The following is a 16,743-nucleotide window of genomic DNA, read 5'->3' as shown; positions in this document are numbered from 1 at the left end:
TATTTATTATATATACATATTTCAATATTATTTACTAAAATATATTTGTTTAGGTTGGAAACATGTTCGGAAGAGGCATAGGCGAACTGTCTACCAAACTTGGCGGTGCTTCTAGTTGGTTCTAGCCAATACAGTATTCAAAAACAGTACAATCATTGCTGCTGGTCGTTGGTTATTAAAAATTTAGACTTTAAAGTCGCAATCTAAATAAAAAAGCACACACGCGAGACTTGAATAATTGACTGTATTTGTTAATGTTGAATAGAACGCAATATAATTAGCGCGATGTACGAAACGTTGCTATTAGAGTTCCCGATTCGAATATTCGATATTCGAATATATTCGCCATGCTTTCGAATGTTTTCTTTTAATATTTCAATATCGCCTTCGAATATTCGAATAACTCAAAAATCACGCAAGAGTTCGTTTAACTGGACTGCACAATCCATTAATATATTAATCATGTTGTACACAGTTTTTATGAGTGAATAGCAAATGAAATAATTTATTAAATGTTGCAGATACTTTAAGAATATTTAACGTAAGAACACTCGTATATTACATATTGTTTTAATAATAAAAATATATGTTTTAAGCTACTATATGATATTTACACTCTGGTTGTTCTATGAATGTATTATTAATTGAAGCTTTTGTTTTTATATTTTTTTTATTAAATAATAAAGTAAATATATGTATGCTATCCATTTGACATCAAATAATATGACGCAATTTATTGTGACTTGTGAGTAGTAGAGTGAACATTCTTAAATCAACCAGAGTTTAGTAAGTTATTTATTTATAAACCTCCATCTTAAAACCATATATTATACAGAAGACCTAAAAAAACATTTTTTAAATGTTTATGTAGTTTTAATAACATAAAAATAAATAAATTCATTTTTAAATGCTAATTTTAAGATCTTATTACAAATATTAAAAATAAAACCATACATGTATCACAGTACTGTTGCTAATTTATAACTAAAAAATAATTTAAAGATAAAAGCTCGTTGCAATACATTTTAATATATATATAATCTGTTTAAAAAAGTACATTACAAAAAAATGTTATTTAAATAGCTCTAATTGTCGTGACGCAAAACTTTAAAGCAAGAATAAATAAAAGTTGTTAATGGAAGTGTAAATAAATTTCTAATCAATACAATGTATATGAAATATTTTATAGATATTGATGTTAAACTGTTACTGTGCCCATAACAATAGTGATTTATCCTTACTTATTATTTAATATCAAATAATTGCTATTTTATAAAATTTTAAATATACATAATGACTCATGATACATTAGAATAATTGACAACCGCTTTTTCCAACCATATATACAACACTAGTGTATTGGTTTCACTTAATTACACTATTAACATTCATCAAACGGCCGTTATTCTTCATTCTATCTGTCGGCTAGATTTTTGCATTGTCTAGCTCAATATACAGACATTTACATATATAAAAAGCAATATTAAACTAAAAATAAAACATTTGAGTTAAAATAAGCACTAAGATTTAAGCAATATATACCTATAAATAATACATTGTTCATATTCTATAGCTCCGATAGATTTGTCTTTAAAATGGCAATCATGTATATTTTTTTTTGTATTATTCGAATATTTTTAAGTACAATATTCGAATAGTTAAAATGGCGAATATTCGGGAACTCTACTTGTTGTCCATTGACATTAAAATTTATTTTTCCGTCTCTATATTTGTTTTTTTCGTGTTGTTCATCTTCACAGCGATATTTGTAATCGTATATCCACGTTGACACTTTATAAAGTTATTAGCTAAAGTTCTAAACCACCAGGCGATATTTATATTATGGTTATTAGGGCTATGTATCGGATAGTTTTACTGTGATAAGGATTGGCTCGTATAAAAAATATGTATGTAATAAATATTTATATGTATATGCGCAGAGCGATGCCGATGGGATAGTGAATTTTTGATAAACGCTAGAAAGGGCTATAGAAATGCTTTCTCGTTTTATTTAGATTGTGCCCACATATGATACGATAGACGCCAAAATTCGGCATAGCTCTGTGTATTTTATACAATGTACAATATACATGGTGCGACACAAAAAAGATGAGGATATGTATAAAAGTTTCTGGGGACTTGAATGTTAAGCTTTGTCACAATCGTCTGGTAGGGTTTATATAATATTTATAACAGTTTTAATCTTTCTTGTATAAACTCTCTGATTTTGACATACTTTGACATCTCCAGTTCGATTCTATAGACCAGTGGTTCCTAACTTTGAGGCTCTTGAAAAGTGAGCAACAATTTTTTAATACATAAAAAAATTAGCAGATTTTTTTAATATATATATATATATACCTTCAAACCTCATAAATTTATGATTTTTTTAACTAGAAATGACAATAGTTAATTATTATAATTTTGATTAATAAATAAGCAGTTTTAAAGAGTAAAATAAAAATTCAAAAAAAATCTCATAGTGTACAGCAGAAAACCCAAAAAAATATTTTGAATTAATATTTTTTAAAGAAATATATTTTTTATTTTAAATTATGATTTTCTAAACATTACTAAATTTTATGTAAAATATTTAAATTTTTATCACATTTCTTAAAGCCAATAATATAATTCCTAGCTACGTCTTCTTTTAAAACATTATTATTTATTTAATATATTGCAAAATTTATTTAAACAGAGGTTTATATGTTTTAATAAATAATTATTTTACAGTAATCAATAAATAAAATTTTTTAGAATTCTAATTTAATTTATATAAAATTGCAGGCCAAAGTTCGGGAACCGCTAATATAGATATTTTAATGGGATACTATTAGAGTTTCCCTAAATTTTAGATTATTTTATTCAAAAACACGTTCGTCTGAACTTAAATCAGTAATATTATTATTCTAGTATATTTCTCTGATACTACAATCTTCTGAATATCTAAGAATCAATACGGCAATCATATTAAAAATATAAAACAGATTTATTTTTTGTGTCGCAGTGCGTATATGCAATAACAAAACTAGTGATGATTCGTGTCAAAGCGAACAAGTTCATTTGGTGTAAATTAAATAATATATAATACATAAATATTTTTGCTCACATATTACAAAACGAAACGTTGCTACGAAAAAATGAAATAAAAAAAATTCTCAAACTCTCTCTTAACACTGACAGTGTATAAATTTGTCTTGTACAAAAAACGCCTACATATATTTCTGATATAATATTTATTAAATATATGGATCCAGGCGATCCGTTATAGAGTGTTACTAAACTATATTTGCTACATTATCTTCAAAGAATCTATTATATTATGTGTGTATATATATACACGCATTCGCTTGAAACCCTATTAATTAACGTTTATTATCTTAATCTTCTCTCTATATACATATGTATTTAAAAAATCAAGTTAGCGATAAAATCATATACCTATAATATTATATTATATATTTACGACCTAATACTCGTTAACGTTATTAACATTTTACGTTACAATATTTCTGAAATATGCTAAAAAGTAAATGAACGTGTCGAACATGGATATTATATATGTATTCTTGATTTATATATTAAAAAAATAATAATGGAAAAAGTAGATGTATTGGACCAAGATTTAGCATGACAAATTCATAAATATATATATATATATATATATATATATATATACATCATATATATGGCTACCACATGTCCCGATTTAACCATCTGAGGCGACTTATTAATTTATTTATTAATAAAGTGATATTTTTACTATGAAATTATGCTGTTATAGTATACTTTTCCCTATTTTTTGGTCCATATGGTAGCCCTATATGTTATATATATTAAATGTATATTACATATACGTGTGTGCATATATTAATATGCACACAGGCACATATATTATACATATGTATATAATAACATAATTGTAAAAATTGCCTTTTTGGATGAAGTATCGTTCGCTATTATAATGTATGAACAAGGGATTTAAAAGCTTGATGTAAAATTGTAAAATAATTTCAAATAATATCACGAATAAATATTTGCATCGTATATACATACATTTATTATTTAATTGTGTTCTTTATGTTTTATTATCCACACACATTCCTATACTGTGATGTATACCGAGTGTACATTTCATCTTATCATGTTATTATCTCTATAAATATGTCGAATAAAATGACTGAATTTATGTTTCAGATATTCGCGACATACGCATATATCAAATTATGAGTTTAATAAATATATACAATATTTAAAAATAGAGCACAATATCTAAGAATCGACAAACCACAATTACCTTTTATTTTAATAGTTCAAAAGCTTAAGAAGAGCATTGCAGTTAATGCATCACAGTATGTGTTTTCTTGCTTGATGTGACTTTACCAGTTACATTGTCAGTCAAAACATTTTTTTCTGAATGCTTTCAAATGCAACTACCTTACTCTTAAAACCGATTGATATGTTATTTAAAAATTAGTGTGCGTCAATACAATTTTATTTTGCGTCTTCGTGCGTGCAAATCTTGACTCGCTCACGCACTTGAGCCACGTCCATATTTTTAATTTATTTTAATTTTTTATTACAAATCTGACTTTAAATGTTTCCAAATGCGGCATGATATGCATTATACAAACAATAATTATACACTATAACATTTAAAAAATAAATAAAATAAAAAAAAAAGTTTTGGTACACACTAAAAATATATTAGCACCATCCCATGTATTTTTTCAGTATTTTTATTACATGACAATCTTGCGCAAGAGAAGCATTTTTAGCGATGATGTCCTGGTTGCAACGTACATGAATATGGGACGCACAAGTTGGGATATATATGGAGCATTACAAGTTGGCAACACCGCCCCTTAGCAACTTTAAAAAGCGCTTCATTAAGTAGACGCTATGCCTAGAATGGAATGAATCGAACCGCAACGCTTCTAGCAAAATCTCATAAATTATTTTCAATAAACAATAGCCATATTTGAAGATACTAAATTAGCGTATCGTACAGAATGCGAATCGCTAATCAATTGTTGAAGTGACACGCGCCCCGTATAACGAAGCCGAGCATCTTCGGCGCTTCATTGCAAATTTTTGCGATGTGCGTAAAAAATATCCACCTCAAATGAAGGAAGTCTTTTGCTTAAAACACTTCTGCCTAAACAAGACTACCTGGAAAATGTGACTATGTGACACTGTATTCGATTGCCTATCGACTACCTCCACAACGACTTTTTTTAAGGAGAGTGAATCTGAATTTGTGCGAAAACGATGTCGTCAATAATGAAGAGAAAAAGTAAGTAAAGTAATTTTTTTTATGAATTTAAAAGCAAAATGACGCATTTATCAAAAAAATCGTTTTAGTTTTATTTTACTAAAATGGCCAGACGTTCTTCTTTTGTCAAATTTTTTTGTGAAGATTGTCCTCCTCAACCTCCTAAATGACTTTTTTTTTAGTTTTATATTTAAGTCTATGGTTAGGTTAAGACTAATTGATAATAAAAATTAATAATAATAAAATGATAACAATTGTCGCAGAATATGACTCCCTGTGAGTCAATTTGCTTTGGAGCGATTTTGATGTCGTGTTTGGACTTGGAAGCTGTCATTTTAATTTCGGGCACTTTTATTAACATTTCTCTAGCAGTGTTTTTTTAAATATTTTCACGACAAGATACAGTTAAATTCCACCCAATATCATTAATTAATTAAATGACATAGCATTAGTCAATGGTAACTCTCGGATCTCAAGAATGCACTATAAAAAATACTCACTCATCAGTATATACTGGCGATAATTAAACCAATTAAAATTTACAAAAAGTCAAGATTGTTCTAGCAGTGGTCTTCGATTAAAATAACAACGCAAATATTGACTGGCAAATTCTTGATGAACAGTAAAGCTTTAAACAATTATTTTTTTATCGCACGGACTAATTAGATTTGTTACTTTCCATCCATTTTATTTTTATACTATTGTGACTAATAACAATAAAAAAATGGCTATTTAATTTGGTTAAATTTCTTAGATTATAATTTAAATATATCTTAAACTATAATATGTATATTATTAAATATTACAATAAACCATATTTATTTCATTTAAAATAATATTTCGAACAAAGAATCACTTTATAATTTCGCTATCTCTTATAGATAGATTTTTACTTTTACGTGTTACAACCACGTCCATTGATTAATATGTTATTGAACAGCATTGATGCATCCACATTGACAATCACTGATTTACCATTGAGGAATACCTCAGTCATACTCTATCTGTGGTTAACAACGGTCGTTGGCTAACTGTTCAATATACACATTTCTGATTTATTATTATATACTATAATCATGTGAGTAATTTTGCTTTAATTAGTAATAATATAGTTTGTTTAATTTAGTTTTAATAATTAACAATAGACATAATTTAATGGATGGAAATTTAATTATAAAACTAGTTTTATTGAGATATATATTATTAGAAATATTTTTTATTATAGCAAAGTATTAATTGTAAATTTGTTAATTTATGAATATATTTCCTGCAATGATGGATTCTTTGTTAAAATATTATTTACAGGCTAAAAAATATATTTTTCATTAAAAACTATGTTAAATAATATATTAAAATTTAGAAGAATAAATAATTTTTATAATGCATATACACATATATAGTATATACCTTTCTTAAACATATTGAACTAGTGCAAAATCGCATCTTTATCATTTTCTATACCTTGAAAGAATCCCTTATTTCTACCCTCTATTTACACAATATATCGCGACACGTCTCGTTTGATCTTATCTTAAACAAACAAATGCTCTTATCATTCCTCGAGTCCTTGAAATTCCCGCCTGCATTTTGTGTCTTATCAATTCTTAGAAAACGACTTAACATCGTCGGAATTTTATATACATTCCAATTTCGTAGATATATGAAGCAAAAATGGATTTTAAGATAATCTTCGTAGCATCGGTTCTATGGATGCACTCTTCGATAGATGCGGTGAATCATGGAAATATAGAATTAGAAGGTGCGTATAATTTTATTATCTTATTTGAATACGTTTTGGAATGTCGGGTCATGTCATTCAGACAAAGCCCTTGACCTCTCTTTGTGTGTAAATTAACGGGAGCAACGTGAGCTACAATCGTAAATTGAAAGAACAGGTCATAGACGACACAATTAATGCATCAATTTTACAGACACTTTACCCGAAGAGTTCCTAGCAGAAAACTGCTGTGCTGAAGGCGAATATTACTCTTTCGATGACTGCATAATTCCATCGGATAAGTTCGATTCTAAAGATTGCGAAGAAACTGCTAGAGAATGCTGCCTAAAATTACACAAGTAGGTCATAACTTACGACTCATGAAATATATACAGCTAGTTTAAAATTAGATTAATAGAATCATATATATTATCTGAAATAAGGTTCAGCTATTTTATGGTTTGCTTAAACTTCCAGGTATATGCAAATAAGTGGATGAACTAAATTAATATACTGATATCAATATAAAAATAAAACCTTATCGATAGTTGATAATATGTATGATAAGATAAATTATTTAAATATGTATGATTTAAAACAGCGGTTCCCAAAATATTTTGTACAACTTTTTAAAGAGTTACTGATTCTTTGAATCATAACTTTGAAGCATATTTAATTAATGATAAGTCTAAAAATTATTTTTCAGTAAAGCATGTTTCACTCACTTAAAACTAATACTAAAATATAATATTACTTTAAATTGTGATAAATAACAATAAATTAAAATTGACTTATAGTGTCAAAAGTATATCTGAAATTATTATATCTATCTACTTATAAAAAAAATATTTATGATCCTTACAATATTGACAGGTATACGAGCAAATGGATAGACTAAGCTAATTTTATTTTTTGATATGGTGAATTAATTTTTTTTTAATTTTAAAATTATGTTATATATTAATCGTTTTAACTATGTTCAATAAATTTTGATATTTGTTAAATGAGCCGTTGATTTTGAAATTGGGGCAAGTCCATATTATGTCATTGTTGGATAATTAATGGTATGCGTTTGAACTTATTTATAAATATTGGTTAGCAATAATAGACTTATTTTATATTGTTTATGGTATTTTTTCATGTTTGTGAATAGTAATAAAAATGTTTATTTTCTGTTTTCAAAAAATAAAATAATTTATTTCTTTACTTTTCTGATTTATTTCAACACTTCATACTTTTTTCGAATAGGTGAATTAACCAAAAAGCTTAATAAAATTTAATAGAAAACTAAAAGCGCTGGTTGTATAACATATTCAATTCTGATAAATTATTTTTAGATACTACTTTAAAAAATATTTGTTTCTTATTTTAATTGATTTCAGTGCAAAGAATGAAAAATGTGAAAGCGGCATTAGAAGAGCAAAGCTCACAAAAAACTGTACCAATCTAGATGAAGAAGCTAATGTAAGTTAATATTATTTTAATTGGTATACTATTAAATATGTATATTATTAATGAGAACCATTTTAGAGATGTTGTCAAGACTGCGTCTTGGGTTTTACTTTGGGAGGATCTGAATGCGAGAATGGACCTAAGGTTTCACAAATATGTTGCAATGTATGTTTTTATTTATATTTATTAAATATAAAAAAGTTTTAATCTAAATAATATTGTTACAGTACATTAATCAAAGGAATAAAATCACAACAGTACCAGAACTTCCACCAAAAACAGCGTCTAGAAAAAGTAACAATCTCAAAAACATATTATTTTCAATATGTATATGATTTATTATTTAATTTATTTTAAATATAGCTAGAGCACCAGAAGCAGAATTAGATGGTTGCGAAAGAGAAGGAAGTCAAATTTGTTCCCAAAAATGTATACCAAATGGTAACTTGTTCAAGTGCCAATGCAGGAATGGTTTCGAGTTAATGCCTGATGGTTTTTCTTGCAAACGAGCTGTGACTGATAAGTAAATATATTTTTAATTAATCATTATTGAGCTTTAAATTTAAAATAAATTTTATTTCAGATGTAGAAATAAATGTCATCAAAAATGCAGTGAAACAAACGAGAAGATAATTTGCTCGTGCTTCAGAGGATACGAATTGAATCCAGATGGAGTCAGTTGCCAAGGTTCATGTACTTTTTTTTATTATGCCACGTACTTTTAATTAACGCCTGCATTTAATATTTAGATATCAATGAATGCGAAGAGCAAGCCAATCCTTGCAAATCAGGAAGAAAGTGCGTTAACACCGTTGGTTCTTACAGGTGTATTGCCAATTCTAGATTTTTTAGTGAACCAAAAAATTATCAACCGCCTAAAAAGATAACCTGTCCTGAAGGATACAAGTTAAATACTGAAAACCAAGTTTGTGATGGTGAGTAATTATTATTATTATTAATAATATAATAATAATAAGTTTTATTACTCACTTTATTCTATATTTCGCCAAGATACTCTTAGCATCATCTGGAGACTTATTATTTATTAACACATTTTTTTTTTTGCACATATATATATATATATAAATCAATACCGTTAATTTTGAAAGTCCACAGTTACATAATATTAAATCTGTAATTTTGAAAGTGATAGTGTTTTTTATTATTATTATTATTCTATGCTCTATTTTCGGCTTTTAGCTGTAATACAATGGCTGTTATAAATATATAAATATACATTTTTCAAAACAAAAAATACTTCTGTAATAGAATAATAGTTACTTCAGTATTTCATCAAGGGATAAAATGACTACCTGCGTTGTTTAAAGTTTAAAATTAAAATTTTTTTTTTTTTTAATATTTCACTATTAATTCAAATGAAATATTTAGATAACGAAATTCGAATATTTGAGCAAAAAATTAAAATGCTAAAATATTTACAATTTGTTTATAATTTGTTTTTTAAATACAGATTTAATTTTGTGTAGATGTGCAAAATATTTTTAATAAATTCTCGATTTAATAATAATTTAATACTTGCAGTTTATCATTAAATAATATTTTAGATATCGACGAATGTATCACTAATCCTTGTCCTCCTGAAAGAACATGCGTTAATAGCTTGGGTACGTACGCATGCAGTGAAACAACTGGCACTCGTGTACCAACTAATGCTCCCAAAAAAGAAGATGTGCCAGTATCTTCTGAAGAGATATGTCCCCCCGGTTTTCGAATGCATCCAGAAAAATCTGACTGCATTGGTAAGTCTACATAAATTAAAACAGACGTAAATATGTTCTATCATCTTGAAATTTCAGATGTAGATGAATGTGCCGAAAAAATGGACGACTGCAATCAAAATTCGCAAGTATGCTTAAACCTACCTGGATCATTCATCTGTCAAAACAAAGCCTCTAAAACTACATGTCCACCTGGATTCAAAATGGTCATTGGTTCTGGGTGCATAGGTACTATAACTAAAATATTCTTAAATACTCATTAAACATATTTTATACTGAAATTATTTTTAGATATTGACGAATGTGTGGACCAAGTATGTCCCAAAGATGAAATTTGCGAAAACATAAACGGTGCATACAGATGCCTTTTAAAATCAGAGAACTCTAAACCGACAGCTTCAGTACCAGATCCAGTGGTTGTTAAACCATCAACGCGACCGCCAAACAAGTCAGAAAAAAATAATATTATTTTCTTAATTAAATCAATCAAAATCGTATAAGACGGCAGTAATGAAAATAATAAATAATAAAATTCAAGCTCTACAAGAAATAAATTCTAGCCTAAAAAAAAAATGTTTATTTAACATTTAGTTGAATTAAATCAAGTGTATAAATTAAGAAATGTGCGTATACTATACACCTGTCCCTTTAAACCCATGTATATTATAAATTATTTTTAAAGATTTGTGTGATATATATATATAGCTATTCTAAACATTACTTTTAAAAATACGTATTAATCTGTTGTAGTAAATATAAGCAACAATCTTGCCCCAAAGGCTATCGAAGAACTTACAATGGCGGTTGTGTCGGTAAGTTACTTACATTATAAGTACATAAACTAAGTTATTTGATTATTTATATAATCTATATTATAGATATTGATGAATGCAAAGAAAACATCCATAGCTGTGATATGTATCAACACTGTACTAACACAATGGGAGGTCACAGATGCTCTTGTAAAAATGGTTTCAAAAAAGACCCAATGACTCACGCTTGCATTGGTATGTATGATTCATTTATGGCTGCTTAAAAGTGTTAAAAAATTTAATTTTTGGTAAATTTTAGATATTAACGAGTGCCAAGAAAAGGGCTTAACGTATTGCTTAGAAGGGCAAAGATGCGACAACACGGTAGGCTCTTACCAATGCGTCAGATATTTAAGTTGCGGAACTGGATACACCTTAAACGCCGCATCTAGTGTTTGCGAGGGTAAAATTATTTATGAAAGCTATCGAATATCGGGTTGAACTCTTATAGCTTCGAGGTGAAAATCGAAGTGATTGGGCTTCTAAGGGTCGTATCAATTAATTCAGCGTAGCGTTAATTCGCCATTTTAATCCGACGTAGAAAAATCTCTACCGAAAGTTTAATTATAATGAATTAAATTACAATGTGATAATGTTCTTAAAAACAAATTTAAAACAATGCTAATTTTAGAAATAATGATATTTAAAGAAGCAAAAAATCAAGGAAAATTTTTTTATGTGTGGTTGGTTTTACCACTAAAAATTTTATTCTGTAATGAATTAAAACAAATCAAGATACCGTTTATAGATCTCTAATGAAGACTTACATTATTTAAAAAAAAAATATTCATTCATCTTAACCCTTTAAGTAGTGAGTTAATTTTACGTATATTTGCATCATTTTTTTTTAATTTTTTATTTATTATTATTTAATATTGCATTTATAGTAAATAATAATAAAAAAATAGTTTCATTGCTTTGATTTATTTTACTACTTTTCTGTATTAATATACTTTAATAATTTATTTTACATAATTATTATTGTATATATAATTCGGCTTTTGTAGATTTTTTTATATTAATACAGAGGCCTTAAATATTTTTTATTAAATTAATATAAAATATTTTGGTATGTTAATTTATTTCTTTAAAAAAATAATATATAATTATAAATATATAACAATTTTATTATATGTAAATATATAATTATCTGGGGTACCTCAAAACGATGAAAGATCGTCTGCCGTACATGTACGGCGATACTCCTCAAAGGGTTTTTATTATTTTTTTTGTTATTTTTATTGAGTTGGCGCAATGATTATGGATCGTCCTGTAAATGTACTTATTTATTCCTATTTAATTAGGGTTTTAACTCAATCTACGATTTTGCTTTGTTGCAAATATTGTGCTTTTAATATATTTTTTATCAGCAAAAAAAAATGAAAGTGAAGTCTAACAGAGCATTAGTACAACTTGGTCACAAGAGTTGACTAACCAAAGGTACTCATATTAACCTTTTTTAAATATACCTTTTCAGATGACGATGAATGCCTGCTTGGTACCCATAACTGCATGGTACCGCAATATTACTGCCATAACACTCGGGGATCCTTCAAATGCGTGAAACTTAGGGTTGCCACAACCCCAACTACAACTACCAGCACCACTACTATAGATCCCGACGAATATTATGAAGACTATGAAGACAAGTATGACGCACTTTAACAATTTTTACTCTACTACTTTGCTATATACACATATTTTCAGTACGACCACCATAATACCGAATGTAAATTCGAACACCATTGAAGATGTAACTCCTCCCATCACGGTCGAAGTTGAACATAAAGATATTTGGAAAGAAACAACTATCGATAGGGAAACTGTTACCAATCAAGAAAGTTCTCCAGTCCAGACGCGCTCAATCCAGACAGTTCAAGAAACAGTTCCTACTACTCCATCCACACCACCAAACAATCAAGAAAGAGAAATTCCTGAAGAGAATTATTTAAATAGTGTGCAACCAGATGATAATTTATATGTGGACACAACGACATTGAGGAACAAAGTTTCAATGCTGATTCCAGTCGAAAAGCACTGTTTATTAGGCTACGAAATGGATGATTATGGAGAATGTAATGGTTAGTAATTGTATATTAGTTTTCTAAAGTAAGTGTTTGCGTTCTGAGGCGCAGTCTTTGGAGGATGCTTATTCTCTGGGGGCACCGGGAATGATCTTAGCGGCAGCTCACAGTGGATATCAAAATAATTCATGATTTTGTACTTAATTTTTGACGCTACTGTATGATATTTCCACATTATAACTAATACAACTTTCTATTTTTTATTAAAAAAAATCAAAATTGTTTTTAAATATGTTAATAATTCTGTGATTGTAGGATCCAAATAATATTTAATTAATTGCTACTAGGATTCTCAGTCGAGTTTTGAACAAAATGTTTTTAAAAACTTTCAAAAAATATTTGTGGCTGTGTCAACTATGACCGAATTCACAGAATTCGTTCATTGAAAAAAAAATTTTAAAGCATTTGAAAGATATTTATATTATCAATCATGTATCAAATATTAATTTCAGATATTGATGAATGTGCATCAGAAAAGATTCTTTGCGATCCTCATAGTGAAGCTTGTCAAAACCTTCCTGGATCATACGTGTGTGTATGTGCGGAAGGATACACAAAAGATTTGATTAGGAAAACCTGTAAGAAAAATGCGCCCGTGTATCTACCACCAGGTATAAATATAAATGTCAATAAAATAATAATTATAATATCAAATATATCGTTTTTTTCATATATTTTAGTCGTTCAAGTCCCCCGATGGTCACCAATTCCACACATAAGCTGTGACATCGGTATGCATATGGATCCAGTTACTAAAAAGTGCATCGGTTAGTACAATTTACAATGTCCTATTCAATGTATTATAATAATACTTGAAATATGTTTAATTGTTTTCCTTATTTAGATATTGATGAATGCGAAGGCGGGGTATCCAAATGTGCCCAAGGAGAAATATGTGTGAACACACTGGGAGGTTACACTTGCAAATGCGCTGAAGGTCTTCACTTAATCCAAGGAAGATGTATAACAATTATGCCTCCAGCTTACACTGCTCCTTCTAGATCTGTTACGCGTTCCTCTACTCCAGGTTTTTATTCAAAATAAAATAAAACAATGCTTTTCAGGAACTTACAAAAAAATCGTTTTCAGTTCGAGTAGTGACTATCACAAGACCTCCATATAGATCTCATTGTCCGAAAGGATACGTTCTATCTGAGAACAATCGTTGTGTTGGTAAGTTGTGAAACATTATAAATAAATAAAATGCGTTTTGATGCTATGACAATACTTATAGATGTTGACGAATGCTCTCTAAGGATTCACTCCTGCTCTCAAGACCAGATTTGCGTTAATGTAGCTGGTGGATACATGTGTAGATGCCCCAAGGGTCACACACTTGCTGAAAACAATGGTGTTACCATGTGCGAGGATATAGATGAATGCAAAAATTCTGGTGGTAAAGTAAGTCACAATTTTATTTTTATATTTTTTTATTTAATGCCTTTTAAAGAGCGATGATAAATAAATAAAATTCACACATTTAAAAATGTCTTAAAAAATACAGATTATTTTAGTAATTATTAGAAGCAAATATGTTTCACCCTTTGAGTGGTATCGCCGTACATGTACGGCGATACCGCTAAAAAAACATTATATTTATAAAAAAAAATATGATTTATATAAATGATTTTTATAGAATATAATATCAGTAAAATAATGAGTACGAAATAAATAGACCTAACAAAAAATATTTTATATTAATTTAATTAAAAATTTTGAGAGCCTCTGAATTGATATAAAAAAATCCACAAAAGCTGAATATTATATTAAAAATATGTAAAATAAATAAACGAAATTTAATAATAGATAAGCGTTAAAATAATTTATTAAAACATATAATACTAATTCAAAAAAAAACGTTGAAAATCCTTGCTTTTTTTCTATAATTTACTATAAATGCAATATAAAATAAAAACAAATAAATAACAATAGAAATAATTATGGAAAAAATACGTGAAATTAACTCACTCCCATGTGCTAATTTAGTGTATAATTTAACTCACTACTCAAAGGGTTAAGGACATACAACTGACTAAATAACGTGGAAATCACACGGTAATTGAAATAATTAATAATATGAAATAAATATATGTAACGTTTGTGTCTATACTATATTTGCGTTAATGCAGTCAGTACGAGAGCTATCCATTTCATCATTATTCATAATTGAGAAAGAGATAGCAGGCTTAGGTTTACGCGCAAACTATTAGCTCTAAAGCACACGATATGGATATACGCTTGATATACTTATTATCAGAGCTTTTTTGTCATGTAACGCGGTGGTACGGCGTTCTAGGTATATTTTTACTGTTTCAAAATCAAATTCCTCTGCCTGTCCCCTCCCTCCCTCCAATGACGTCATGATTTAGAATCCATACCAAAATAAATAATATTAAATATATGAAATATTAAATGAATAAAATCATGAACGAAAAAATATGTTTTTTTTCATTACTAATAGTTTGTGTAAATTGAAAATGGTTTTAATGGTTACAAACCAGTTTCTTATATATTTAATAATATGTATGTTTAATAGCTTCTATATTTTTTTATAAAAACGATTTATAAAAAATATCCGTTTATAATATAATATAATTTTCACTCACCAAATTTTTCGGCGTTCTTTTTCTGCTTACAACTGTCACAGACACATTTATCTTATATATAATTGTTCTAAGCCGCCGCCGTCGCTTCCGCTTCCGGACGCGCATAACTTTAAACGAAACATTCTCCGTTCAATTATCTACTCTGTAAATCGTATCACTTTGTATTAACAGTGTGTAACAATACACGTAAACAAAGGAAATATATTTAATTATAATAATAAATAATAATAAAAATTAAAATTGAATTTGTTCGGATTGATTTTCGAGCCGCCGGTAATGCGTTCTGCTGTTTCGACCAATCAAAAATAAGCATTCAAATATTCAAATAGCGTCGACCAATGAAAAATAAGCATTCAAATTCAAATAGATAGTACCTTGACAACACTTTTAAATAATTATTTTATTTAATAATAAAATTTTGCTACGCGACAATAATTTTCATTAATTCGTCATTTGACTGAATAAAAATGAAATATATACATAATGTGTTGAGGATTAGAAGAATACATTGATTAAACTAGATAAACAATCATAAAATAATCTTCGTAATGAAATTTTCAAATTTTGAATTCCCGGCGACGGGCTCCGAGGCCTAAAAGTGAGTTTTTGCTTTTATAAATAATCGGATTGCAAATTAACTAGGTGTGTTATAACTATGAAAATTAAATATATACATTATGTGTTGAGGATAAGAAGAATACATTGATTAAATTAGATAAACAATCATAAAACAATCTTTGTAATGAAATCTTCAAATTTTGAAATCCCGTCGCCGGGCTCCGAGGCCGAAAAGTGAGTTTTACTTTTATATTACATAAACATTATCATTGCTTTCCGATTTAATACATATATACGTTAGATTTTAAGAATTTTAAATTAACCAGTTATGTTTTAAACATGAACGTGTAATATATCCTTAGTATGTGAGGATTGAAAGTTAATGTCGATCAAATCGGCGCTGTCGGACAGCTTATAAATGTGTAGTTTCTTGGATGTTATCTAATAAACGACATTTTACAATGATTATAAATATGTGATTGCATACCTGGAATAATCGA

The 16,743-nt window shown here is 28.0% G+C and overlaps 2 protein-coding genes across 11 annotated transcripts in view; both read left to right on the top strand.

Moving 5' to 3' along the window:
• The window catches only part of Cadps (calcium-dependent secretion activator 1), an 82,558-nt gene extending 81,958 nt beyond the window's left edge, over positions 1 to 600 (top strand). For all 10 annotated transcript variants that reach the window (XM_088184318.1, XM_088184320.1, XM_088184324.1 and 7 more), the window contains one exon: positions 54 to 600. In XM_088184318.1, the coding sequence (XP_088040444.1) occupies positions 54 to 125 (72 nt within the window). In that variant the 3' untranslated portion in view covers positions 126 to 600. The remainder of the gene's footprint in view (positions 1 to 53) is intronic.
• A 5,621-nt stretch (positions 601 to 6,221) lies between these two features.
• LOC148235608 (uncharacterized) overlaps positions 6,222 to 16,743 on the top strand; it is a 28,447-nt gene continuing 17,925 nt past the window's right edge. The window contains exons 1-22 of the mRNA XM_088184800.1: positions 6,222 to 6,353; positions 6,932 to 7,034; positions 7,207 to 7,351; positions 8,375 to 8,456; positions 8,523 to 8,609; positions 8,672 to 8,738; positions 8,808 to 8,967; positions 9,028 to 9,131; positions 9,194 to 9,379; positions 10,010 to 10,204; positions 10,262 to 10,411; positions 10,475 to 10,631; positions 10,934 to 10,995; positions 11,062 to 11,190; positions 11,255 to 11,398; positions 12,473 to 12,644; positions 12,703 to 13,076; positions 13,532 to 13,690; positions 13,760 to 13,846; positions 13,924 to 14,106; positions 14,169 to 14,252; positions 14,314 to 14,480. Coding sequence (XP_088040926.1) covers positions 6,947 to 7,034; positions 7,207 to 7,351; positions 8,375 to 8,456; positions 8,523 to 8,609; positions 8,672 to 8,738; positions 8,808 to 8,967; positions 9,028 to 9,131; positions 9,194 to 9,379; positions 10,010 to 10,204; positions 10,262 to 10,411; positions 10,475 to 10,631; positions 10,934 to 10,995; positions 11,062 to 11,190; positions 11,255 to 11,398; positions 12,473 to 12,644; positions 12,703 to 13,076; positions 13,532 to 13,690; positions 13,760 to 13,846; positions 13,924 to 14,106; positions 14,169 to 14,252; positions 14,314 to 14,480 — 2,982 coding nt within the window. The 5' untranslated portion in view covers positions 6,222 to 6,353; positions 6,932 to 6,946. The remainder of the gene's footprint in view (positions 6,354 to 6,931; positions 7,035 to 7,206; positions 7,352 to 8,374; positions 8,457 to 8,522; positions 8,610 to 8,671; positions 8,739 to 8,807; positions 8,968 to 9,027; positions 9,132 to 9,193; positions 9,380 to 10,009; positions 10,205 to 10,261; positions 10,412 to 10,474; positions 10,632 to 10,933; positions 10,996 to 11,061; positions 11,191 to 11,254; positions 11,399 to 12,472; positions 12,645 to 12,702; positions 13,077 to 13,531; positions 13,691 to 13,759; positions 13,847 to 13,923; positions 14,107 to 14,168; positions 14,253 to 14,313; positions 14,481 to 16,743) is intronic.

This window comes from Plectrocnemia conspersa, unplaced genomic scaffold, assembly GCF_051122295.1.
Source record: "Plectrocnemia conspersa isolate PC_06_02 unplaced genomic scaffold, ASM5112229v1 ptg000004l, whole genome shotgun sequence".
Classification (NCBI taxonomy): Eukaryota; Metazoa; Arthropoda; class Insecta; order Trichoptera; family Polycentropodidae; genus Plectrocnemia; species Plectrocnemia conspersa.
This window is presented reverse-complemented; position numbering and strand designations above follow the sequence as displayed.